This window comes from Anas platyrhynchos, chromosome 2, assembly GCF_047663525.1.
Source record: "Anas platyrhynchos isolate ZD024472 breed Pekin duck chromosome 2, IASCAAS_PekinDuck_T2T, whole genome shotgun sequence".
Classification (NCBI taxonomy): Eukaryota; Metazoa; Chordata; class Aves; order Anseriformes; family Anatidae; genus Anas; species Anas platyrhynchos.
The window spans coordinates 50,760,530-50,786,263 of NC_092588.1; the positions used below are offsets into that span (position 1 = coordinate 50,760,530).

At 38.7% G+C, this 25,734-nt stretch overlaps 1 protein-coding gene across 14 annotated transcripts in view; it reads right to left on the minus strand.

Moving 5' to 3' along the window:
* Positions 1-2,684: 2,684 nt before the first annotated feature.
* The window catches only part of PTPRM (protein tyrosine phosphatase receptor type M), a 472,980-nt gene continuing 449,930 nt past the window's right edge, over positions 2,685-25,734 (minus strand). For 13 of the 14 annotated variants that reach the window (XM_027452030.3, XM_027452024.3, XM_027452023.3 and 10 more), the window contains 10 exons: positions 24,037-24,153; positions 19,727-19,881; positions 19,298-19,433; positions 18,474-18,623; positions 17,828-18,001; positions 15,644-15,775; positions 12,383-12,508; positions 10,411-10,574; positions 7,959-8,094; positions 2,685-3,585 (listed from right to left, as the gene is read on the minus strand). In XM_027452030.3, the coding sequence (XP_027307831.1) occupies positions 3,532-3,585; positions 7,959-8,094; positions 10,411-10,574; positions 12,383-12,508; positions 15,644-15,775; positions 17,828-18,001; positions 18,474-18,623; positions 19,298-19,433; positions 19,727-19,881; positions 24,037-24,153 (1,344 nt within the window). In that variant the 3' untranslated portion in view covers positions 2,685-3,531. The remainder of the gene's footprint in view (positions 3,586-7,958; positions 8,095-10,410; positions 10,575-12,382; positions 12,509-15,643; positions 15,776-17,827; positions 18,002-18,473; positions 18,624-19,297; positions 19,434-19,726; positions 19,882-24,036; positions 24,154-25,734) is intronic. The other variant, XM_072034723.1, reaches the window with a different exon arrangement.

Below are 25,734 nucleotides of genomic sequence, written 5' to 3' on the forward strand. Positions count from 1 at the left end.
CCCTAACCCAGACAAAGTCTAGGCTATGAAAAATGAACAAGCAAACAGCAGAAAATGAGCTCCAACAGAAACTGTGTTATTTTTCACATGGTCTGTCAGGTTTTAAATTCTTGTCACTGTTGCTCATCCTTCACGTGGGAGGGGGGAAACACAAAACAACCACAACCACCCAACTGTACCTTATAATTCAATGGCGGCAGCTGGCACTGGTGTGTTTTAGAGTGGCTAACGCCAAGGGGCTTCAGGTTGCTACCAGTATGGCCTCTCCAGGCCCCACAAAAGGATGCTGCCAGGAACAGCTTCTTTTATAAGTCTCCATTTATCTTCACTGCTACACATCAAAGAGGAAAAATCTGTTTGTCACTTGCTATGTGTTATCAAAGGGACAGTGTTGGCTCAGGATGGACACATACAGTAAACTGTTAGACCTGGGGGGGGCGTCCACAGGCAGTGAGAGAAGAAATGATCACTTCGGATATCCCAACCAGCTGAAGGAGAAATCCACAGTGTATTTCAGTATGAACTGTGTTTTCTTTTCTTTATTTTTAAGTCTTACTATACGTAGTTCTTAATCTTCCTGTTAGTGCTCCGTGAAGCTACCCGGCCAGTGATAGACTCCTTTTGCTGATAAAGAAGCCCAGGAAGGATTGCTGGGAGCATTGCTGTTAAAAAGATAGAGAATGTGATAACCTCTCTCACCATCATCAGCATTGCTGCTCCTTTCGAAGAGCTTAGCAAAAATCATCCACCTCAAGTCCTGGGGAGATGATGAATTGGGCAATACATATGGCTAACCATTTAAAGAGACTCTTTATTCATTTATGTATCACTTTTATACTGGGGATTGAAGAAAACATCCTTCCTCCATTCCTCCCAAATGAGGACTGATGTCTCTGTAAGTTCTGCAGCTGCACTGGGCTTGTGATTTTACAAAGATCTCCTAAAAAGAGAAGTTGGTTTATGAACACCTAAAATGGCTGTCACTGCAGCTTTCTTGCTGTTGCCTCCTTTGCAATAGCACCCTCCAGGTAACCTTCACAAGCTCCACACTGCTTTTTGAATACCTGCCCTCCACGTTTGTCTCTTCTTTCTGCTCCTTTCTTACTCTTTTTCTCTGTACCCAGCTCCTGAAGTCCTCATTTTTTTTCCTTTCTTCTTGCTAAAATATTTCACCTAAGCCTGGATTTTTTTTTTACCATTTGTATTGATTGATAGCTGTAGTATGAGTGAGGACACAAAGCAGCTTACTGTGTTTTCTTGAGCTGGCTCCAATTTTAAGGCATTGCAGTTCACAGAATGCCTTTTGGGACATTACAGACTCTGTAACATGGGTTTGACTATGTCTATGTCAGAAGAAGAACAACAAAAAATTAGTCATATCCACAGTAATGAAATAAGCAACAGTGCAGAACTCTCTCCTCCTCGTCTCCTTTCACCCCTCATCCCCCAAGACCTACCTGTGCAAAGCGTGTCTTGAGGAGTCCTGGGTCTTAAATAATGTCTGGTATTCTCTGTCCTTGGGAGAGATTGCCGTAATTCTTGCTGCATTTCAATAAATCATCATCACATCTGGGATCATGTTGCCTATGTTACCTTCTATCCCAGCACTTCTTCAGTGTGCTAAACTGTCTTGACACGTCTTGAAACCACCAGGAAATACTGGGCATTTCAATGAATATATGGTGGAAATCAGATTTTTCACATCCTGCAATTATTATGAAGAAACATGCTCGGCTAGCTGACCTGGTCAGTCAAGATGGTTGTGAAGAATATATTAAAGGCTTGGTTTGTTTACCTAACACTGAAGTTTCCACACGAATCACACCGTATTCTGCAACAGGCTGAAGAGCTACAGGGCTTACCCAAGAACCATAATTCTTCTCAGGGCTGGGGTTGTTTTTCCCAAGGTCCTCAATACCTCTGTGCAATTCATAGCAGTGGCCTGTAGCTGTCAGCTACATTTTAAAAGCAATTTTCTTTTAACAGATAGGCTTTCCAGCTGCAGAGGAAGCCAATCCTCATGCCTTCAGATCTGAATTTTGCAGTGGTTTTGAACTGGCACTTGACAAGCTGTGAGTCATTCTATCCAGGCTGGATCCCTTAGATTTACAGGCTCTCAAAACATTTTGACTTTGATACATTTATATAGATGCTGCCCCCATCCCAGATGGCATCTTAAAATGATCTTTTTAAGAGCTGAAATTACTGCGCAGTCCGCAACTTCCTTGCATTGGGTTTCCATACAGCTCTGGAAAGCTTCAGTATCGAGCACTTGTTCTGTCTGCAGTGTCTCCTTGATGCTGCTGGGTGAGAAAGATCTGCAATCCAAAGGACAGTGCTGGTTCAGTCCCCTTTCATGCTGCTCCACTGCTGCACTTCCCACATTGTGTCCATGAACACAAAGCACTGACATACTGTGACCAGGCTGAGTACTGCAAGCCCAACATCTCTTCTTCACTGAAGAGGACATCTTTCAGGTTCTCCATTTGTGCATGTGTAGCTTTAAACATACAATTCTCCTCTTCTTTTTATATATTGGCATGGCACATCTTGCCATTGGCTGGATCAACTCTAGATCACACAATAAGCATGCTGTGGAGGTAGATCAGTATTTAGAGGAATTAATCTGAAAAGAGGTTTACTGGGAGGCACTCAGATGGCAAGTGTTATTAAATTATACGAGATTTTATCATGTATGTAATCATTTATTGAGCTGAGAATCCATACAAGGTAAACAAATGTTTACATTATCATACAGTAAGCATTTCCAGGGCTTAATAAAAATGATTGTCACTCACTGTGCTTCACAAAAAAATTCATTTTAATGAATAAATAATTTGATGAAATCGAAAAATATTTACAATATAAACAAATGAAAAAGCTTTGGATATATTAATCTGAGCATCCTGTATTTTGCATTTTCTAACGTTTTTTTTCTATCAAGACTCTCTCTCTGAAATGGTACAAAGTGGATAGAAATTACAAGTCAACAAAGTTAACATGATTTGGTACATGTCTTTCCATTAGTTCAGATAAGCTACATATGATTCATTTATTATGCACGTGTTAGAATACAAATATAAGTAAAATCATATATTATCAAAATGCCAGACAGCATTCTCCACAGAACAGAAATGTACACTAGGCCGTGACAATAACTGAGAATCACAGGCAACGAAATATAACAGAAAAGTACAAATTCCTTCATAAGAATATAATTGTGCTCTCTTATTTACCAGAGGACTATGCTGCTTCACCACATCGATGGCTACGTATGAATACAGTGTTCAACAACTGCCATGTGGTTTGGTGTACGCTCATATGGGTGTCAAGCAGCGGCATTAATAGTGGAAAATGGGCAGTGCAAGCAGTTTTATAAACATCTCTTTGGGCTCTTAATAAGAGCCAATTATACAAAGCAGTAGAAGCGTAACATTGAGAAGTCTTCATCTCATTTACACAGATATCATGAAACGACTTGCTTTGTTTGTGGTGGTGGAAGGAGGAACGGTGTCTGTGCTGTTTATGCCATCAGCCAGAATTCAAGTATTCCAAAGCCACTTCATAGCAGAATTTGTATTGATCCTGAAAAATCAAAAGAAAACCACAAAGTCAGTTATTGAAGGAACTTAATTAAGGGGATCAATATTTCTCTTCTGTTAAAATTAGTTACTATCAGCTACGGTCAATGGGAACCAGTTTGCAAATCCAATTTATATTCAGATAAGAAAATCTTTAAATTAACCAGACAATAGACACCACACACACAGTAACTTACAGTACTGCTCATATTAGACGTGTAGTTATCTGCTCTAATACACTTGTATGAGAAAAATTGACTACACATAAGCAGATTGACTTGCAACCCTTCAGTCATCTGTCAAAATGCTCACATAGCACTTTACCAGAATTGGAGTTATTGAAGTTCCTCCCTGGAAATGTTTATCTTAAAACAGACCCAGTGTCTAGTGCTTTCCAGATCATAACTCTTATTTTGATGTTCATACGCTTGCTACATGTCAGCACGAAAGCTGTTTACCGTTCCTCCTCTAGGTGCAGCTCAAACCTGCACTGAAATACTGTGCTCTCTCAGTGCAGTAGGGCAGGGAGACCAGGCCTGAGCTAAATTAATTGGATTCATTCCAATTAATTTTTGCGCAATTAATGATGATGCACATGTTAGGCTCTTAACAGCTCTTCTGTTAGCCAGTCTGTGTTTCCAGGTACCAGTCCTGTGCTTCAAGCACAGAACTGCTGTTTTCATTTGCAAAGGCTTGGAAACCAGGCCAGTCCCAGGGAAATTCTCTTTCTTCAGCATTCAGGCTCCATCTGCATCCTTCTGAGATGAAGAGTCGTGGCTTCATGCCCTTCACATCTTAAGCAGCACACAGAGGCCAATGTTTCTGACTGACCCTTGCCCACTGTGCAGCTTCAAGGGTTGCGGTACCTGGGGACTTAACGACTTTGTGTGCACAGACATAGCCCTCTTTTATTTTTTCCTACTACTTGCATTAGCAGTGCTGCAAGCATTTAAATGAAACAAAAATGCTGGAAGAAATAGTAGGTGTGGGTTGCCTGAATGAAAATGCTCTGGATTCTAACAATTCAATTTGGAAATATTTCCCCCTCTTCCCCCACCCAAGTTTTATGACTATTTCTGTCACTGAAATGCCTCTTTCTCTTATAAAATTTAATCAATTAATGATAGTTGAACATGCACTATTATACAGTAACAACCACAACTTAATGAGTGGACAGCACTCAGTCTTCACCTTCCGAACATCCCAAGCCGGTAGAATACAATTACAACCTACATATATTCTCCTTTTCTTTGGTGAAGACATTATAAAGGAGTAAGTGCGTTGGCCTGTGCTTGAGATTTTGGGTCACATTTTAGTTGAAAAGAGAGTCTACCTTAAAATATAAGAGACCAAACAATATTACAGCAATCAAAACGCCAGAAACAAGCACAGACTATTTATGAGTTCTTTTGTTAGAGCTGTCACTTTAGAAGAAAACAAATCCTAGGTGCTTATATTGCCTAAGTTATGAATGAGATGTATGTTAGGCTTTAAGATCCTGAGGGTTCCATAAACTGCCTATGTCTTTTTCAGGATGAGAAAAGATAGAAAAGAAGAAAGGAAAGAAGTAAGTATTATGTAAATTATTCCTTTTTTGCTTTTCTTGTGTATGTTTCTAAACAAACGGCAATTATTCTATAACCACATAACAGAGATCAAAACAAGAGATCAGCCACTCATCCATTTCCATTTTTCCATGCTCATTTTATGCTGATTTTACTGATCCAGCAGAAGAACTGTCATTTTTAGTAAACCCAATACCTGTGCTAAGTAGCAGACATCTTATTATTTCCCACTGTGTTCACTCATGCGTGTCCTTTGTACATTTTTATTATTCACTTGATGGTGAATATGAAAAGTTTCTTTATGTTAGCTAGCTTTAGAGAAGAATATTTATATTTTTTTCTAGGACATCATTGGTAGATCCAAAAACATGTACTACAAAATGCTTTGGACATGCTGTAATGGACATTTTGTAATGCCATGTGTTACTTTTGTATGATGGCTGAAGAATTTCATAGATTTTCCATACTGAGTCTATGTGGCATTCAAATTTTTACACTTGCAGGAAAACCAATGAAAGTAAGAGATGAATTTCTAAATATGGATGGCCAAGGTTGCCCTTCATTTGGTCAGAAAGTGTATAATAGGTTTTCATAAAGCAGTCTTGAAACTATTCTTGTCAAATACCATTATAACTCTGAGCATTTCATCTCTTATCACAGCATTTTACAAAGGTAAATGAATATTCTTGTTCTCTCTTTTTTTCTTTTCTTTCAGATGTGGAAACTGAGGCAAAGAAACTTTTATATAATAAAGGTCAAAAAGGATAAAGTCAGTAACAGGATCAGGAAAAGAACTGAAGTGTCCTAGTTCCCTTTTTACCATGAAACAATCTATGTGAAAATTCCTTTGAACCCTTGCTAATTCAAGTAACTTGTTCCTACAAATAAGAAATATGAAAAGATGTTGTTCTGCCTCTGCTGTGTCAGTGGATTAAGTGGAAATGGGAAAAATCCTGATTGTCCCTTGACTCAGGTCCTCTATTGGTAAAACAAGGAAAACGATACTGCTCTTCTTCCTGAGAGCTTTGAAGTCTCCTAGTAAAAAAGCCTTACAAGGCCTCTCAATACCATCCAGATATTCTCAGTACCACCCACAATTTATTAAAGGTTATTTTTATATTCTAAAATAATATATCTAGCTTTTGATTAAAAAAAAAATCTTTGCTGAAGAATGGAGACAGCTGTCTGACAAATCTGTATGTGGAGAACTGTCAAAAATGGGAATTTAAAGACAGCATTTTCTTGAACTGTACATCTTCGCACTGGTAATTTTCTTTTTATTTCTATAAAATAAATGTATAAGAGATCAGTGAGTTCTGTGGACTTAAGCTCTGGGAGAACTGAGAACAGCAGGCCTGCCAAGTCTCTATCCAAATCTCTGCTATCTGAATGAAGAAGTAGGACATTTTTCTTAATATTTAGGAAATAAAAATGTATGGTTCTCAGCGTGATGATTCTCCTCCTGAGAATACAAACCAAAGGAAAAGGAGCCAAATAAACTTCTCCCTCCCACCATTGTGAAAGCTTGATAGTTTCTCCCTGATACAACATTCACAGTTTCATGTTCCTTGCTTATTTATGGTCCTGTGGTGCTTGTTGTAAATTCGCTCCTCACTTTGCACAGCTGGCAGCATCTGGCTTTTTGCCCTAAGCGTGGCTAGAAAAAGGCCTGAAGGAAGGGCTAACTTCACAGGTAGCCTAGATGAGACCACTGCGAAGAAGGATGAGGTGGTAGCCATTCTTCCATGGGACTTCCATGAGACATGGGGAAGAGGATGGTCCTACCCACCTACACATGAGCCTGGAAGTCTCACACTTCCCAAGAGAAATTCCTTTTGCCCCGTATTTCACACCCAGATCTCAGCAACCCATCTGACAGGGAGGGATCTCTCCTAATATTGCAAGATATTAGACCAGCTCTGAGATGCTACCTGCATCCTTCCTAGCCACTCTGTAGAAGAGATGATGAAATATAACAGTCTTGATGACCCAAATTTGTTTAACCAAAACTTGCAACATTAGTTCAGATGAGTTTAGCATCCCTAAAGCTGCCCAGATGTTGCTTCCTCCTGCCTATGATGCTAACTCAGACACAACTGCCTCTCAAGCAGCCAAGTCTATATGAAGATGTCGCAAAACAGTGTCTTTATGGTCCAGGCATCAGCATATGTTGTCATGCTTCAGCCATCTCTGAGTACAGAAGTACACACTGGAGCGTAAGAACCTGCTGCGTTAAGCTGTTCCGCAGCTCTTGTGGCGTAGCAGCTGGCACTTCAGCAATTCTCCATTTAAAAAAAAAAAAAAAAGCCCATAAAATACTCTCTAAGAAAATAATTGCACATGGCCCCTTGTTTCTGAACTTCTTTAATCTTTCTATGAGATAGAGCAACCATAATTAAATGCAATATTCTGGATGTCAAACTGAAATTCATGGCTTTGATAAATATTAGGTGATTAAGCTATTTATAAAATACATAATTTGAAAATCTGGCATTTCATTTTACATAACTGTTATTCCTACCCCTTGCAAGGGCTGCTCTCCACTTGGCTCAGCCTGCTAGAAAAGAAAATTAATAAGGATGTTCGGCTGAAAGTTTAAAACTCTTAAAAAATTCAAATGAACAGAGACAAAGTCTCCTTGGGAAGAAAGTAGTGTAAAAATACTCTTACAAGTGAAGTGACTTCATTATCCCCTTTGAAAATGACTTGCTTGCTTTGTGAACAACTCCCACTGCAAATCTTGGAAATCTGACTGAGTCTTCTGAGAAAAAGGAACATTTCCTATTTAGTGGTGCAGTTAAAAAGCTCATACCAGAAGGTCCACCATGTTAGGCTTATTATTCCTCAGTGTCTTCACAGCATGGAATACGTCAACAGCCCTCTGATGTTGAAGCATTTCACAAACAATACTGATTGCACAAAACGTCCCACTGCGGCCACCTCCGTTCCTACAATAAAAGTGATAAAATGGCTCAGTTACAATTGACTTCATATTGCAAGTTCTTACAACACCAGGAATGGCTACAGAAGTATGAGTTCCACCAGGGAGAAGCCACTGAACATTAACGCCCCTAAAGGCGGCTGAACTCTAAGCAGAGCACTGTTTTTAATTGGAATTAATGGGCTGAATGATCTCCAACCTATCATTCAGAATCCAGGAGGCTGAAAGCCTGAAGGTAATTGAATGGACGAATTTTGTGCCACTCTCTTCAGTGAACTTCTGAAGCAGCACGAAAAGACTGCTAAAATAAGGACGAGGTACTTTTAGATTCAATTCAACGCCCCTATGCACTGTTAATGCATAGGGTTGTGATGAGTATCGGGCTAGAAATATTATAGGGAAAGCGTATCTTTGAAGTTATTTTATTTCCAACCCTAGTGCCTTCTTCCTGGACCCAAAAGTGTTTCAGAGGGAGAGCAAAAGCGATGTCCAATCTGTCTACGAGCCATTCTGGTGGCTGTGCTTTCAGCATGGCACAAGGCGGTGCTGCGATGCCCCAGTGGCTGATGCGCTCACCCTGCAGCGGCAGGCAGAGGGACTGGGTGCATGGGAATGACTGCTTCTGAAAGTGATTGTGTTCCGTCTCCACCCACAGTATCAGAGGATAAGAACCCAAAGTGACTTGCTAACAAAGAAGCCAGGCACAAGTGTTCATATGCATGATCAAATACAGCATTTAATAATACTTTATCCCCGGTTATTTTTAATCTTTGAGATAATCTCTTTCTTTCTGGAAACCCTATTATTTCTACAGCTATTCTAATCAGAATCTTTAGGCTGCACTTCACCGAAAATAATAAACCTTAATAATTACCAGAGCGCAGCCTGGTTAGGTAGCAGGTCTTTCAAACCAGCTTCGCAAATGGCTGATTTTCAAAGGAAGCTACAACGTCGCACATCTGTCACATCCAGGCAGTATGAAAAGAATGCTCTCCGCTGCCAAAACATTGCCCGATATTGTGGGACTCTTTGAGAATTTTAATTAAAATAAAGTCATTTAAAAGGATTATATTAGAGCTTTTTCTTTCTTTACTGCCTGGAAGTGACGCATGTGTGATGTTGTACAACTATTTAATATCATCAGCCACCTCAGAGATAACAGTAATTTGCACTTCAAAAGGGTCTTTTCAGCTAAAGATCTCAAAACATTAATTAATCACACTGCACAATGCTTCTTTGATGAAAGTATTATTATCCCCATTCTACAGATGGAGAAACTGAAGAGCAATGACTTGTTCAAGGTCAGCGATAGTGGGAATTACTAATACACTTTCCTCCATAGTTGAAACATTGTCTAAGTGCAAACCAAAATTCAGGAAGTTATCGCCTACTCTTGGGTTCTAACTTTTGAAAGCACGTTGGCATGTGCTTTTCCCACTAACATGTCCCTTCTCCATCATGGCAGCACCTTTTAAGTAGATTTTCTTTACTGAAAGGGTTGTGAGGCATTGAAAGAGGCTGCCCAGGGAAGTAGTTGAGACACCATCCCAGGAGGTTTTCAAAAGATGTGTAGATGTGGTGGTCGAGGACATGGTTTAATGTTGGACTTGGCAGTGGTAGGTTAGATTTGATGATCTTTGAGGTCTTTTCCAACCCAAAGGATTCTATGAGAAAGGATTCTATGGAGAGGGATGTAACTTCAAGCACTGAAGACTCAGTCTCAAAAGATTGCATACTGCTGAGAGCAAAGAGCCATATCACAAGGCAGGATGGTGGATGAGAATCTGTACCAGTAGAGCACACAGGTACCAGAAGGACAAAAATATACACCATTACTAGAGAAAGGTAAGGCTCATCATAACTGGTCTATCAGAACACTTTTACTTCTGTGACTTATGTCTGGAAGAGGTATCACTCCCTCCTATACTACTTATTTCTTCCACTAAGGAACTGTAGCTGGCATACACTCCTCACCTGTAGAAATAAAATTTAATTGTTCTGAAGGTACAGTTTTGATTTACTTGGAACAAACACACACCTTTTTCATTTGCAAAAGTCACTGGGCATCTTTTTATAAAATAGAGTTAACTTGTACCCATCCTCTTTTCACAGGGGTCTACCAAGGGATAGAGAGGGAAACTCACGAATCTACATTAAAAATGTACAATCCCTTGTGTCTTCAAAACTTTTAAATGAGCAACTGTATTATTTGTTCAGTTCCTGATGGGCACCTCTTCACCTTTTCACACATCTTTTAAAACCTATCACAAATGCTATGATAATGGCATTCCCCCACTTCCTCTCGTCTGTTCCCAGTACTTACAAACAATGTACAACTGTGCGTCCTTCTCCCCCGTTGTACTCCTCCTGCCACTTCTCCACCTGGCGGATGAGCTTCAAGAAGGAGCGCTTGGAAACTGGCGTGTCTCTGTACATGGGCCATCCCAGGAACTGGAACTGCTGCACCATCCGATAGCCATCTTGGGGCTGTAGGGATTCAGGGAATGAGCAGGAAAAAGAAGGAACAGCATTACTTATGGTCTATTCAAATGGTGTGTAATTTAGGTGTTTGCATCCGCGAGGAAAGTTGTTCAGCAGATCACCGCTGACAAACTACTAATGCAATTTCAACTGCCCTTGAGGAGTTATGACTTTTAATTTCCAACTGAGCTATTAGAACAAGAGGTTTTAAACAGAGGGCTATACAAATAGTCTAGAAGAGAGCAACAGTACAGCTGCAGGATCAAGCAAATAATTAATTAATATCATAGCAGGAAAGAGAGCACTGCAATACAATTATATAACCTCTTTTTTTTTTCATATGCTTCAGCATTTTGAAGAATGTTTGCGTGCTTCTGTCTTTTTTTACAGAAAGGTCAAAACCTCTCAAGATTATTTTGAAGTAGGAAATATCTTAAAAAGCAAATGAAACCCTCAGATTTTTCCTGCTTATAAAAACCTAACTACATTTTACTTTATTGTGTGCTACTGAAATAGTCAGAACCCCTCTGGTGAGATGTTACTGAACAGTTGCTTTATGGTGATTTAAAATAAAAAAGGAGCATAGAACAAGTGTTGGTGGCAGAAAATTACAGTCCTTTGAAAAGGGCATAATAAACACACACATGAAAACTGTTTTTGTAGCCTAGGATTTGCTACTTTCACTTCTGTGCAACGTGAGTGCATTTTAGTGCCACTTTTAAAATGAGCAATGCACAGAAATTTTGACAGTACGGTTTTTCCTCTAGAGTAAGAGGTAATAGAGAGAATGTAATATTAACACAATAAAGGAATAAACCAAAGTGGAAGCAGCATTAGATGTATTCTTCAATGGTTTTTGTCTGCTTTATGTCAAAATTTGGACTCTACTGGTTTCCTGGCCAGTTTCTTTCAGCTGAATGCCTCTCTCCCCAGATGGCATCAGCCAGGCCCAGCGCCTGCTAAAGCTCCCATTAACACTGTTGGAGTCTGTGGCTTTATGTTACCACATTTACTGGCAAAGCAAGGCCTTCACAATACAAAAGATGTATCTTGAAGCTTACAGTCTGCTCCCCTGTTTGGACATTAGTATCGCTGGGAGTGTTTCTGGGGGCCTTTCTCTCACTGTCCTGACAGCTCCTGGATTGCAGGGCAGTTCCTGATGTTTCTGAGTAGAGTGCTGCTTACTCCTAGCTATGGTTCTTCAGTGACCAATATCAGTCCATTGCAAAAGCTCTCTGCAACTGGATGGGAAGAGCTGCCTGGTCTGTGGCTGAATCTTCTTTCCCCACTCAGCTTAAAGAGATGATTCTTCTGTCAACTTTATAGTAGCATAAAGGCTGGATATGAGAACTTACTTGGCCCTGTGAAGTGCTTACTTCTATTATAAAATGTGATAAATGTGATTAGTGGGATAAGATCTTCACTAAAAGCCTGAGACTGGTGTTGAAAAGCATGCCTGGTATTGGTGCACGGCCTTTGCATGACACAGGATGCAAATATGCAAGATGACTAATTTAAAATTCTTAAAACAGCACTGATTGCACTGTTTCTTGGCTACCACATTATCTGAATACTGCACTCATTCCATTTGCATTTCACGCACTTGAGATATTTATTAAAATATTTTGTAATTACACACACAAGGCCTTTTTCCCAATGATAATGGTGTGGCCCATTATCCCATTGATGCTCTCAAATAAGTAGTCTGAAAAATGCGAATGGTTTTATGTGAGTTTGACTTTCTTTTTTTGTGTGACTTGAGGACAGCCAACTCAAATACTGATGCAGAATTGTCTTGCAAGTAACGTCCTTACCCTGGCCGCATTATAAATTCGGAATATCCGGCTGATGATGTCTTCTTCTAAATCAGCTGATACAAACTCCACCTGAATAGGACCGTGTCGGTGTACTCCATTTTCTGGCCAGTACTGAGGACACAACTACAGAAGACCACAAACACAAAAAGCAGAGTTAATTATTTTTAATGTAATGCTTCCTCAATATACTTTTCTAGGTATTTTTTGTGCTACATTTATTGCAGAAATTCTTACACATTATCTTTATAAAATACGCAGTGCACCATCCTCCACTAGTTTAAAGCACTCTGATTTTACTTGTGCAGAACAAGTTTAAACAAATGTCTTTTCACTTAACTGACCATGCAATTGCATGCTGTTCTACTTTCCATTCTCTGCTATTTGGAGTAGCACATTTCTGACACTCAACATCAATTCTTCAATACTGCATGACAGGACAGGGGAATGCTGTCAAATATTGCCATATCTTGGAGACAGAGTAAAGCCCAACACCAAAGGCCTGGTATCTCTAACTATCCCCCGAAGTTGATAATAAGTCAAACTACATCAGAACGTGGGCTTTATATTACAAAGGCTACATCAATTCTCAGAACTCAGGATCTAACTTTCACACCTATTTCATGAACAACTGATGATACTGGCATTTATATATATTATATAAGCTTTGCTTTGAATTTTCAGCAACTGCTTAATTTCATCTTACAAACGCCACCTGAAAATAGTAATTATGCTTTCCTTAGCGCTCAGAAAACATTACTTCTAGTTATCTAAAGATCACAAATTAACATTAGCATTATCTTGCACAGTTTTAGTGTCTAATAAAACCACAATGCCTCCATCCTGGAACCAATTATCCTCTCTCTTAATAATTTAAAGATTAAAACAACACTTTGCTTGGAATTACTTGAAGCTAGACTCTGTTTTCCAATTTTTTCCATAAAAACCCTGATGATTTATTTCCAGGGATATCCAGAGCAGTTCAAGCATGTAGCTTTTGCAAGCATTCACCGAAATTAAGTATGAACTCATGAAATTTTGTTTGCTTGCAGAAGCATTGATCTCATATTTTCAACTTTATTTCATTCGGTAAAACAGCTGTGGTCTTCATTCTGCTGCATTGCTGTTGGTGATCCAGAGCTGAGCTGACAAATCATATCTCCTCCAGATGTTGTTTTGCATTTCTTATAACACTTATTCCTCAACAAAGCCGTTTGGAAATGACTACATTTTAGGAAAACATAGTCATTTACTACATCAATTAAAAAGAGAACAGAATCTGATTTGCAGGAGTTCACTTTAACAAGTTAAAAACAGAATTTTCTAGTAGGAAAATCTATTTTCATTTATTTTAACCCCCCCGCTTGATTCAGTCTGCTGAGCAAATTACTTTCCAAATATTGCCTAAACCTTACACAATTTTTTGTTCTGAAATACACTAGTGTACAGGATAGCAGAATACAATACTGACATGCATACAGCTAATGCAAATGCCAGTGCTCACATCATTTAACATATGCACAATTTCGTACACATCTTTCAGATACATAGGAATACTGTTCAAACAGATCTTTGAAAAATGCTTAAATGATAATAAGCAGAGCTGTTTGCCAGTGATGTTTTAGAAAGCCAAGATTTTCAAGTTCTAAAGAAATCCAAAAGCATTTAGGTCTGAGCATTTTGCATGCATGTGATGCTAGCGACTCTCTTTAAGTCAGAGTCACTGTGAAGGGTTGAATTTAATTTCCCAATAGAGCATAACAATCCACATAAATTGTAATATCTAAACAGAAATGTAAACACTTCATATATACATTAATAATAATGATAACAGTAATTATTAATAAATCTGAATGTGTGTTTTTAATAAACTCTGCCCTCTTTCCACTTGTGTTTGCTCTGAGGGCTTTGAGATTTATTCCTAATGAAAAGATTGTTACTCACATTAGAAGAAAAAGGTTTAACATACTGCAGAGGCAGGTGTATTAACTGCATATCCCAATAGCTTTTAAGAGCCTGTGAGGCTAATAAATGCTTGAAATTGCCGTGAACTATTGTAAATTCAAAACACAGCCCACAAATTAAAAGAACTCTGTTCAGCAGTCCCTAGCAGTCTGACTCCCTTGAGTCTTTCCTTATTCACTCAGAAAATAATCTTAGACTCATGAATAAAAGTTTTGTCTTTCATTTCTATTTTTCTCCCTGTAGACAGTTAAAGGCTTGAAATCAGAAATTCAGTCTCTAAAACAGTGTGTGGAATTCCTACACATTCCTTTGAAAGACAAAACTGGAGATTAGTATGTTTTTAAAACAAATTCTTCATGTTAAAAAGAAATAAAGGAAGCAGTCTTCTATGTATGAACAGTACTCAACCAAACTAAAAAGATTCTGGATAATATCAAGAACAAAAATGACATGGAGTATGCTATATAAAAAAAAAATTGCTCTTATTTTAACCAAAAATTAGCGAACATTTACATATTAAGGATCTAGATTACTGCCACCTTAATCCAGCAGAGGGCCAGTGCAATTCTTCGAAACCAAGGCAATTATATCTTTATAAAAACTTGGAATTGCACAGTTGCAGTCAGGCGCTAGGATGCTTAGTGATTAATGCTAGTGATTAAATTGCCAATCCAGTAGGTACGGTTTTCCAATTTTCTAAAGAACATGTACAGCATGCACAACTCTGTTGTAAAGTAATTACATTCCAGCATGCATTTCTTTGTCCCATTTCCTCTTCCGAAGGATGCGTAGTCTCCAATCTTGTTCAGTTCTTATCTTCTTGCTAACAGTGTAATTTTGTGTCAAACATAACACAGATTTTCAAGCTGGGAACACCGATTCCTGGTAAGCACACCAAGGTCATTGACCTGTTTCAGGCAAGCTAATGAGTAGCTGTTGGCTTCTGTTTACGATTTTTGATTATGAGTGTGTTTCAGGCTTGAGCCAGAAATCTACAACCACATGGTTTTGTTTTTTAACAGCTCTTCCCAAAGCATGTTTTGCTATCAGAATAAATTATGGGTGCATGCATTTATGTGTGTGTGCATTAACATTTTGGTGGAGAAGATGTGATGTTCTGATTTATTCCTCCTTCCCAATGTGTATCCGTAAGCTACAAATCAATTTTTTAGTATGTTAGTATTTAATGTTATTTTATAAAACTAATTACATCCTCAAGCTGTTCTGAAGCGCACACGTGCTGCAATGCTGAGGTGCTGGAACTTCTCTGTTGAACAGAGCAGTTTTTGAACTTACTTGTGCTGGATCCACATCATTCAGCATAACTATTGAAGTGCAGTGATAATCTAGGACCAGTCTCCAGAAATCTTTGACAGTATTTGGTAACGGATGCTGTGTAACTATAAAGGCTGATGGTTGTTTATAGCTCTGCAAAGAAATAACAAGAAATGGTAAGAGAAGAATGGAAAGAGAAAAAAACAACTGTTTATCAGAATGCCCTTAAGAGCCCCCAAATTTTAGGACTGAAAGCATTATTCCTATTTTCAATATAATTCATACATTATTTTTGGTTCTTTCCTGAGATCTTACGTACTTGAAAATTAATGAACTGTATTTGGGCAAAACATAACTTGTGCAGATGTTATATTTCTGGAATTTATTTTATGCCACAGGCATAGAATAAAATCATCAGAGGATTTTGCCTTCAATGCAACCTCTACAACATTTTGAGCTACAGTTTTGGTTTGAGCTATTAATGGACAGATTAATCTTGGCCGTCTGCACAGAGCTGTTAATTTGAATGATTCCTATGAAAGGAAATATCTAGTTATTTTTCAGAAACATTGTTCAAATTCTGGTCTGTGCAACAGCAGTGAAGATACCCAGGGGATGCATTTCTGTGCTCTTTCTTTTTTTTTAGTACCAGAGTATGTCATTGACTAAGCTGTTGGTGGAACTGTTAAATTGTGATTCTCATACTAGCGTTTTCAGGTATGTCCTTGCCAGTGTTAAAGGCCAGCATGACCATCTTGGGCAATTGTTGGGAGGGGTTGTCATTGCTTTCAAAGAGGGCAGGGAAGCCTCTACATGTGTTGAATTGAAGTTGTACTGCAACAGAGGTGCAAACCGATCAGCTATTTGCATCTTTCAGAATCCTGCAATGTTTTCAAACATTCAGATCCTGGATAATGAAAACCATGCTTGCTGCCCCTTTTACTTGAAGTGACCATATTTAAAGGCTCATAAATGAGGTGGAAGCTGATGGAAACTGAGAGTTTAGAGAGAGGGACAAATGTCTGCTCTTTTCCTTTAGTGTGGGTATATTTCAGGAGCCTGACCAGGGCATGTTGGGTAGAAAGTCACCCTTCCTTGTAGCCTTTTGCACAGATACACTCTTGGATCCAGCTCATTGTTTCAAGAGTGAAGAAGGCAAGTGTTTTCAAAGCAAATACCGAGGCACTGCTCTTCCTGAGCAGTACTTTGCAGAACAAACCCACACTGAACTCTCTGGGAAAGAAGACACTTCAATGGCAAGATTGCAAATTTCAGATCAAGGAAGCAACATTTAATATGAAGATACCACTGACCTATGATGAGAACCAAGAGAAATCACTTAAACTTTTGTTCTTAGTTTCTCTAAATTGATAAACATAAAGATTATACATTTACCTTTTCACAGGAGTGTTTTGAACTTAGGCTTATTTTAGGAAAATGCTTTGAGAACATGGAAAGAAAGAAATGCAAAAAATGATATAAACTGTTATTACTCTAGCTTCACTTTTCAAAAAGGCCATTTACAATGTGCTCATTCTTTTCTAACCTCTGCTTTCTTGTTGTTTATGTGTGTGTGACAACCATAATTACTATAGCTCTAAATTGTCAAAGATAGGCTATAAATATCTACAGACTCTGAAGGAGGTTTAAGTGTCTTTTTACTGATATTCTATTAGCAGGATTAGAATTACTCTAGATGCATTAGGAAAAAAATCCACACACACATGAAGAGGAACCATTCATTCAAACAGAAATAAACAGAAAGACTGAAGTAATGGCTTGTGTACTATCTTGTGCTGACAGACAATTTTTTTTTGTTGTTAATTACTGTTTAAATTAGAAACAAAGGGAACTGAAATATTGCTGGAAACCTTATTATCCCATTTAAGTGCCTTAGAGTTTTAATAGGTAACTCTTTTTTTCCTAGGCCAGATGGTTAAAAATTCAAGCACTAAGGAGAAATCTAGATACATCTAATTCATCAAAACTCCCTGACTTGCTCTCTGAGCATGGCTTTGGAACCTTGGCTTTGACATAACATATGTGGGATCCTAAATGTGCTTGTGAGCTTAAAGATTTTGTGCCATGTTTTTGGAAAATGAGCTAGAAGGATTTCAGCCTTGTGCTGACTCCACTTTCGGGCATTGCTCAGTTTGGAGGGCTCCTTATCCCCTTTTAGTTATTAATGATGTAGTGGAGACTTACATCCATCAGTGCAGCATTAATGTAGTTACTGCTCTCCCCATCTATCGTTATGAGGAAAGGCAGGCATCTGTCTGGAGGCAGAACATCCATACAGCGATTCTTTTCATGATTTCTTGGCAAAAGTGCTATGCTGCAGTCTTCCACACGCAGCGTTGGAGTCACCATATTTAAAGTCTTTCAAAAAGAGTAAACAATACAACAGAAAAATTAACACAGCAGTGAAAGCATCCCCAAGTATTTAAGAATAGATCAAGTCAGCATTCAGTTTCAGCGGGAATCAATATGCAGAGAAATGAAAACACATCACAGTCAGCAGGGTTTGGAAGCAAGAATCCTGGAAACAAACATGTTTGAAAAACAACCTCAAAGATAACTGCAGAGTAACCTTTCTGCTTTCTGGAGAAAGGACAGCGGAAGGAATTGACATAATTCCTGTGAGTAAAATGAAGATTTTACTACTACCTCATTGAATTTTTTATGATTTAGCATAATTCAATAGCAATTAGTGACAAGTTATCTTTCCTTTTTTGTGGCCTTTCCCCCCAAGGGTTGGCCTCAAATTCACTTGGTTATAAGTCAGCACTTAAGTCTTTAGTATAGCTGAAAAGTGTAGCTTCTATGCTAGCCACTGCTAGCCACAACTTACCCGAAATTCCTCTTTGATCTGGCTGGAGTTAGTCTGAGGATCCAGTTTATTCATTTCATAATAAACAGACCTAACTTGAGAAGCTGGAATAGATGTGTCCCCACAAAGACAGGCTTCCAGGATAGCATCATGGATAAATACATACTGTTCCTGGTAAAGCAATTAAAATAATTACTGACGATGGGAGATAATGCTATTAGTAATTCGGTAAATAAAAAGTAACAACTAATGTTGTTGGCCCATTAATTCCTACTGACTTTGCAGGCACTGAAGCAAGACCAGAAAGAACAATAGCAATTCACAAAACTTTATCCCATTCATTTAGAAATGAATATAGAAAGATTGACTGAAACTATTTACAATTACAAACAGAAGTGCAGTAATGTAATGAACTTGGACTGTTTCTGGTTTCCTCACTCCCTTGCACAGTTCTGTAGGTACTATTACATAACTGAGCCTCAACAAGAAGAACTCCAGAATGAATCCTCTCTGGAGAGGAAACCCTCATGAGTTTCCCTTTTTTATAAAAATGTAAAACTTTTTTTTTAAACCATCATCTTTTAAAAACCATTTTAAAACTTTTTTTTTTTAAACAAAAACAAAGCAAACAAACAACAAACTAAAACAAACACAACCTTAAATGCAGCATAACTGTGCCCTGGTTAGGACAGAAGTTCTTCAGATTTACGTGTGAACTATTTTCCTGTATGTGATTGAATAAACTACCTTCTGGACAGTGCTTACCACAAACAGGCTCTAGTTTTATGCGCTAGAATAATAATTTTTATTGCAAAATGTAAGGCAATATTCTAGATTAACAATACCTCTGTTTGCACCATGTTGACTCTCCGAGATCGAAGCTCTCTCACACAATTGTATATGTCTACAACACCTTCTCTTTCTGCCATATCTAGCATGATGTCAATAACGATGAAGCACCCAGTTCTGCCAGCACCAGCACTAAATAAAAGAAGAGTACAGTTAATGTTCAGCAGTCTATTGGAAAACGTTAAGTGCCAGGGTTCTTCCTGAAGGTATTTGACCAGTGGGATTACTGCTGAAATCAAGCCTTGCATTCAGGCATTTGCAGGGTTTCAGAATCAGTTTTACCCATTCTTTTGTACTTCAGGTGTTAAGTTATTGTGAGTAGAGTGGCTTCAGCAACCTGTGTGGGGATCACACAGCACAGGAGAAGCAGAAGTATGTTCTGAGTTTACTGGACAACACAATGAAGGGATTTCTGCTCTGCCTACCTGCAGTGAACAACCAGAGGTCCGGCATTTGGAGGGCTCTTGGATTTGACCTGCCGTACAAATCCCAGCAGGCCTGTTGCGTGGTATGGTACACCATGGTCTGGCCAGCCAGTGAAATGAAATTGCCGAATTTCTCGAATCTCATGAACACCTCTCTGTTGAAAAAATAAGGGTTGAAAAGCAAGTTGGAATGTGTAATAAATTGGACAAGAGACATCATAAGAATGTAACTTTTAAAGCCTGAGCCTTGCTGAGAAACATCCACCCCCCACCAATACCCATATCTGTACAAGACTGTTGGAGAGCTTTCTGTTAGCTGGAAAGCAAGTTCAAAGGTTACATATCAACTGATTTCAAAGCCTTACAAGAAAATGGAGTGATTTATTACTAGGTTGATTAGAAAATTCTAGCAACAAGATTGAGGCTCATCTCTATGTTTAAGTACTAGCTTGCTTTGAAAACTGCAACCTTAAGATGCATGCCATGATCAACAAACAGGTCAACAACAAGGCCATGAACATTTAGCACAGATGAATTTTTTTCCCCACTGCTCTCCACAGGAGTTTTGCTGCTGACTTCAGGGAACCAGAATTTCAGCATAATTTTCCTTATCTTTTGTCTCCTTCATTGTTCTGAAAGAAACAGCTGAATAGTAAAGAAAACCTTTTTGCACCTCCAGTCAAAGGGGCTGCATTTGTAGACCTCCACATGCTCACTCTGCAAGTGATTTACCACAGTCTACAAGGACATGGATATGGTGAGACAGGTATGAATGAGGAGCCGATCGTATAAGTGATTTCCCATGTGAATTTCTGGAGCAGTCTGGATATTAAAGGTGTGTATGCTAAGTATGATTTTCTTAGTGCTTGTATTTCCCCTTCCCCCTCTAAAAATGTAGCTGCTGGTATTTCATTCTCATTAGAAATCTACAGACCAGAGGCCATCATACATATTTCATAAGCAAACAGCAAAATTATGACATATCATCTCTAGGCTGGACTAAATGTCAATGATATTAATAACCAGTGGCTTATACTTTTTCTTCTTAAAGATGTATTTCCTGCCTTGATCTGGTTTGCATATAAAAGGTCTAATTTTCTTTGTGTAATAAAGTAATATAAACTCCCTAATTTATTGCTAGTATGCAAGCTGAAAGAGTCATGGATTTTCAATGGCTGAGAAATTTTGGTCATGCCAGCACTACTTGAGTGGAGTTAGCTGTGGTGTATCTTGGAGCCTTGACAGCTCAGGCTGGGCACCTGGTCAGAGTAGGAGTCTGTTCACTCTCATGTCTCATGGAAACAGTGGCACAGAAAAGGCAGAAAGGGAGAAGACAAAGAGAATGTGCAACACTGGTGTGGAATGAAGAGATCACGTCCTTGGAACAGAAATGGCCTTACATCCTAGAGAACAATTTTAAAACATATGGAAGCTCAGGAACAAAGTAATTTGTATTTTAGGATTGTTTAACAAACACATTCAAATACAATTTGGTCTCTGTATTCTGGGGATTTTAGTGTGTTAATTAACAATCATTTTTTTTGGCTAATATAAGTATGGCCTCCAAGTCTGTAAATACCTGCGCATAGGTGACCTATCCATGTCCCAAACACTTTCATATTGTCCACAACAACTGCCCACAATTCCCCAAGAAACAAAGATCCCATACCAAAAAAAAAAAAAAAAAAAGCCAAAAAAAAAAAAAAGCCATGACATGACTATATACATGTAAATCGAGGACTGAAAAGAATACCCTACAAAAACCTTCATGCTGTAGAAAGTCTTGATTTTCAAGCAATTTACAAGATATAAAATGCATCCCCCCCCAATAATGTGCACAGCTGTTGCACAGATCAGAATATGTCCTGTGTATCTTGTGCATTAGCTTTGAAAATGCTGTCTATCATGTTGACTGCATTTTTGTCTATCATTGTTGGTAACGTTCAGCACCTTAGAAAAGATTTTGCATATAGGGTACTTTTATAATGAGTTTGCTTATTATACCTACAAAAGAATGATTTTCATGTCTGTAGCTTCCCTGCTGGTTTCAAAACCCAAAATAGCAGCACAACTGCATGAATCATAAAAGCATATGCTCAGCTTGGAAAGATCATATTTTTCACTTTTTCTTTCAGCTGAAACAAACAGAAAATGGTGTACATTGCTAACAAACCCTAGGATGTTAAAAAATGTAGATCTTAATCCAACAAATACTTATGGTGCTGTTGTATGTTACTATTTGGGTAATTCATCTGAGTTAACTGTTGTGCTGTAACTCCAAATGAACTGCTTATGTGTACAATGTAAAGCACATCTAGGAAGTGTTCCCCAGAATCAGAGTATAAACTCATGCTTGGTTTTCTTAGTTTTGTCCCCCTACTCCTCTATAATTACCAAAGAGCCATTTGAAAGATAAAAATAAGAAAACCAAACAATTTATCTCCAAACTAATCAACTGAAATTGTATTTTAGAAGCAGGTATAAGAATGACAACCCAAAAATATGAAAGATGGTCAGAAGGGACCTCTGGAGGTCTCCAGTCCAACTTCCTGCTCAGAGTGGGTCTTTGGCCAACATTAGAACAGGCCACCAGTGCCTCTGTCTAGCTGAGCTCTGAAGACATGCAAGAATGATGATTCCAAAACATTTCTGGGTAATTTGCACTGCACTACCATCCTCCTGAAGTTAAAAAAGTGTGAAAAAATATGGAAAGTAAGGTAAAAACAAATGTACTTTACTCAAACCACACTAGCACTGCTTTCAGAGGCTTGCTAAAAAAATACCAACTATTAAAAAGCAGTGTCTAAGTGAAATCTTTTCAGACAGAGATTTTTTTTTTTTTTTTTAAGAAATAAAATGTTTAGCGTCTTTTATCTCTATCTGTTTTAATGCACTTATTCAAGACAGTTTGGTTATGATCAACTGTAAAATCCTTTAGGTCTTTTTTTCCCAGTCCTAGTTAAGAAGTGAAAAGCTAACATCAAAGCATGGCTTAAAATTTGCAGAATAGAAATCAACGAGTGCCTCATCTACTTCAAAGTATAGCCACCCTTTCTCATCTGTTTATTAAAAATATCTAAATGCAAGGAAACAACAGACTTGAGTGAATTCAATGTACAATATGTATAGCGGTAAACATGATACAATATTTCAGCTCATTCAAACTGCATAATTCTATTATCATTACCCTCGGGTTGCTGTATTGATGCATATTTAAGTATTAGATTGAAGAATAAAACAGGACAAAAACCTAATTCCTTTGTTACTGTGAATGTATGTGTGTACAGAGACCCTGCTGGGCCATCTTTTTGGCAGTTTCATCTACCTGGCTGTGGGATTCTTTGATGCTAAAGATTAAGTTCTTCAGCACCACAACTGAATACTATTCCACCATCAGAGAGAAGCAGTATATCCCAGGTACTGCAATGAAATCAAAGGGAGTTTTCTAATAAAGTTACTTGAAAGTTTACTCATGAGGCAACATTACTTCAGTATGCCATTAGGAATACCAAGTCTTCTAAAGAGGCTATTTCCTCCTTGTTCTGCAGCTCAGATATGTCTTGATACACACAATCAAAACACTTCTGTTCTTTAATGAAACTTGTAAATAAAAAGGCTGAATTGACACAAAATGCAAAATACTCTTCCACATGAAGTAACCCTGCTTGTTTTCACTTTCAGCAGGTACCCTATTTGTTAATTGTATATTGTCCATATAGTATGAGCTGTTTGAGAGAGCTGCAAGACCTATGAAGTGTCAAACAAACACATGACATTACTCTAATAAACAGCAATACCAAATGCTGATTGGAACTGTACATAAAGATGGATTCTGCATTACAAATGAATTTGCCTCGAGGACATACTACTTTGTTCCAGAAATGTCTCACTGTTGACCAGGAACACTCTGGTCCAACAGATCACTGCATTCACAACCATGGACTTCTGAATAATGGTGCATGTAGCCTCCGGTACAGACAGAAAATGATTGTGGTGAACGTAAGATGGGAAAACAGCACGAATGTGTTTTAAAATTGATTGCTGGGAGGGAGGCTTCGATTTTTCCTACACAAGGAACATCACTTTTCTAACTCAGGCAGGGGCCAAGAGTGATGAAAAAACGCAGAAAAGTGGCTGCATTTAAAGAAAAAACACAGTGTACCATAAGAGGGCGCTACGCGTTTACCCAAAAAATAGCTATGAAAACCGGAATGTCAGGTAACAAATACAACTTTCCCATGTTGAATCTGTATCTAAGTCACTTAGGCAGATACCACAATATTTAAGAAAAAATGAATTTCTAAACTTACCTTTTCTACTGCAAATGTTCGAATTACATATTCAGCGAGGAGTTCTGTTTCTATTAGGGTAACTTTAATGTCTTTATATATCTCTGTGTCATCTGGCCAGTATTTGCAGCATTTAACCTTTAAAAAAAAAAAAAAGGATCATTTATTTTAGAAGGTTCATACTGAATCTCTTCTGTACTCTTTGCAGTGATTTATGTTTTAAAATACAATCATGTGCAAAACAGTCACACTTTCTACATGTGGAAATGATTCATGTTTAAGGGACATTAGCTCATTTTTTTAAGACAGCATTTTTGTGTTGCAGGTGAGATCTGTGCTGTGGTCAGAAAAGTAATATGAATTTGTACTGAACACAAGAAATACTTATATTGTGCATAACTCAGTTACAGAAACTGTTAATTTTTCATGCTTTCCAACTGAGGGTGCGTCAAGGGTGTACATGTAGAGGAATGACTACCACAAGAAGCCTTTTCCCCCTGTCTCTTGTTGTTGATTTGTTTCAAAAATACCTCATGCCTTCTAAAATGAAAATGTGTTTTTAAGAAAGGAAGGATCTTCTCTACCGTCAGAGAAGTATCTGTTTGCTCAGATTAAATTTCTGAAGGACCTGTTGAGAGTTCAAATGGCAAAACTCAACACATGAAGTCAAGAGATGAGTTTTACGTCTCGGCTTTAACACCAATTTGCTAGATGACCCCAAACACTGTTGGTGGGATTCATCTCACTTAGCTCAAATTAGGAGAAGTAGGATGAATACCTTCTAGAGGTGCCTTTATTTTTGTTAACTATGAAAAGAGTCTAGTCAACTGCCTTAGTCTAGGTGTTTGGCTTGATGACTAATGTTAGGTGAGATGACCCCCTTTCCCACACACTGATTTCAGTTGGCTTCTGGAGCTGTGTGCGCTTGGCAAACTTTTCCTGGGATATGGACATCACAAAATCATAGAACCACAGAATGGTTTGGGTTGGAATTGACTACAGATCAACTAGTTCCAACCCCCCTGCCATGGGCAGGGACACCTCCCAACAGACCAGGTTACTCCAAGCCCCATCCAGCCTGGCTTTGAACATTTCCAGGGATGGGGTATCCACAGCTTCCCTGGGCAGCCTGTGCAAGTGCCTCACCACCCTCATAGTAAAGAATTTCTTCCAAATATCTAATCTAAACCTACCCTCTTTTACTTCCAAGCCATCATTCCTTGTCCTATCCCTGAACTCCCTGACAGAGTCCCTCCCCAGAGGGACTGTAGCCCCACAGGCACTGGAAGGCTGCTATAAGGTCTCCTTGAAGCCTTCTCTCCTCCAGGCTGAACTACCCCAGCTCCCTCAGCCTGTCTTCATGGGAGAGATGCTCCAGCCCTCTGATCATCTTTCTTGCCCTCCTCTGGACTTCGTCTAGTAGGTCCATGTCCTTCTTGTGCTGGGGGCCCCAGAGCTGAGCGCAGTACTCCCGGTGTGGTCTCAGAAGACCAGAGCAGAGGGGGGAAAATCTCCTCCCTTGACCTGCTGGCCACACTTCCTTTGATGCAGCCTAGGATATGGTTGGCTTTCTGGGTTGCAAACACAACACTCCTGGCTCATATTCAGTTTTTCATCCACCAATACCCCCAAGTCTGCGTCACAGATGGAAAGAAGGTGGCTTTTACAAAATGTATTTAAGATTTTCTGCGCCCCGGTGTGATCTAGATGGGATGAACT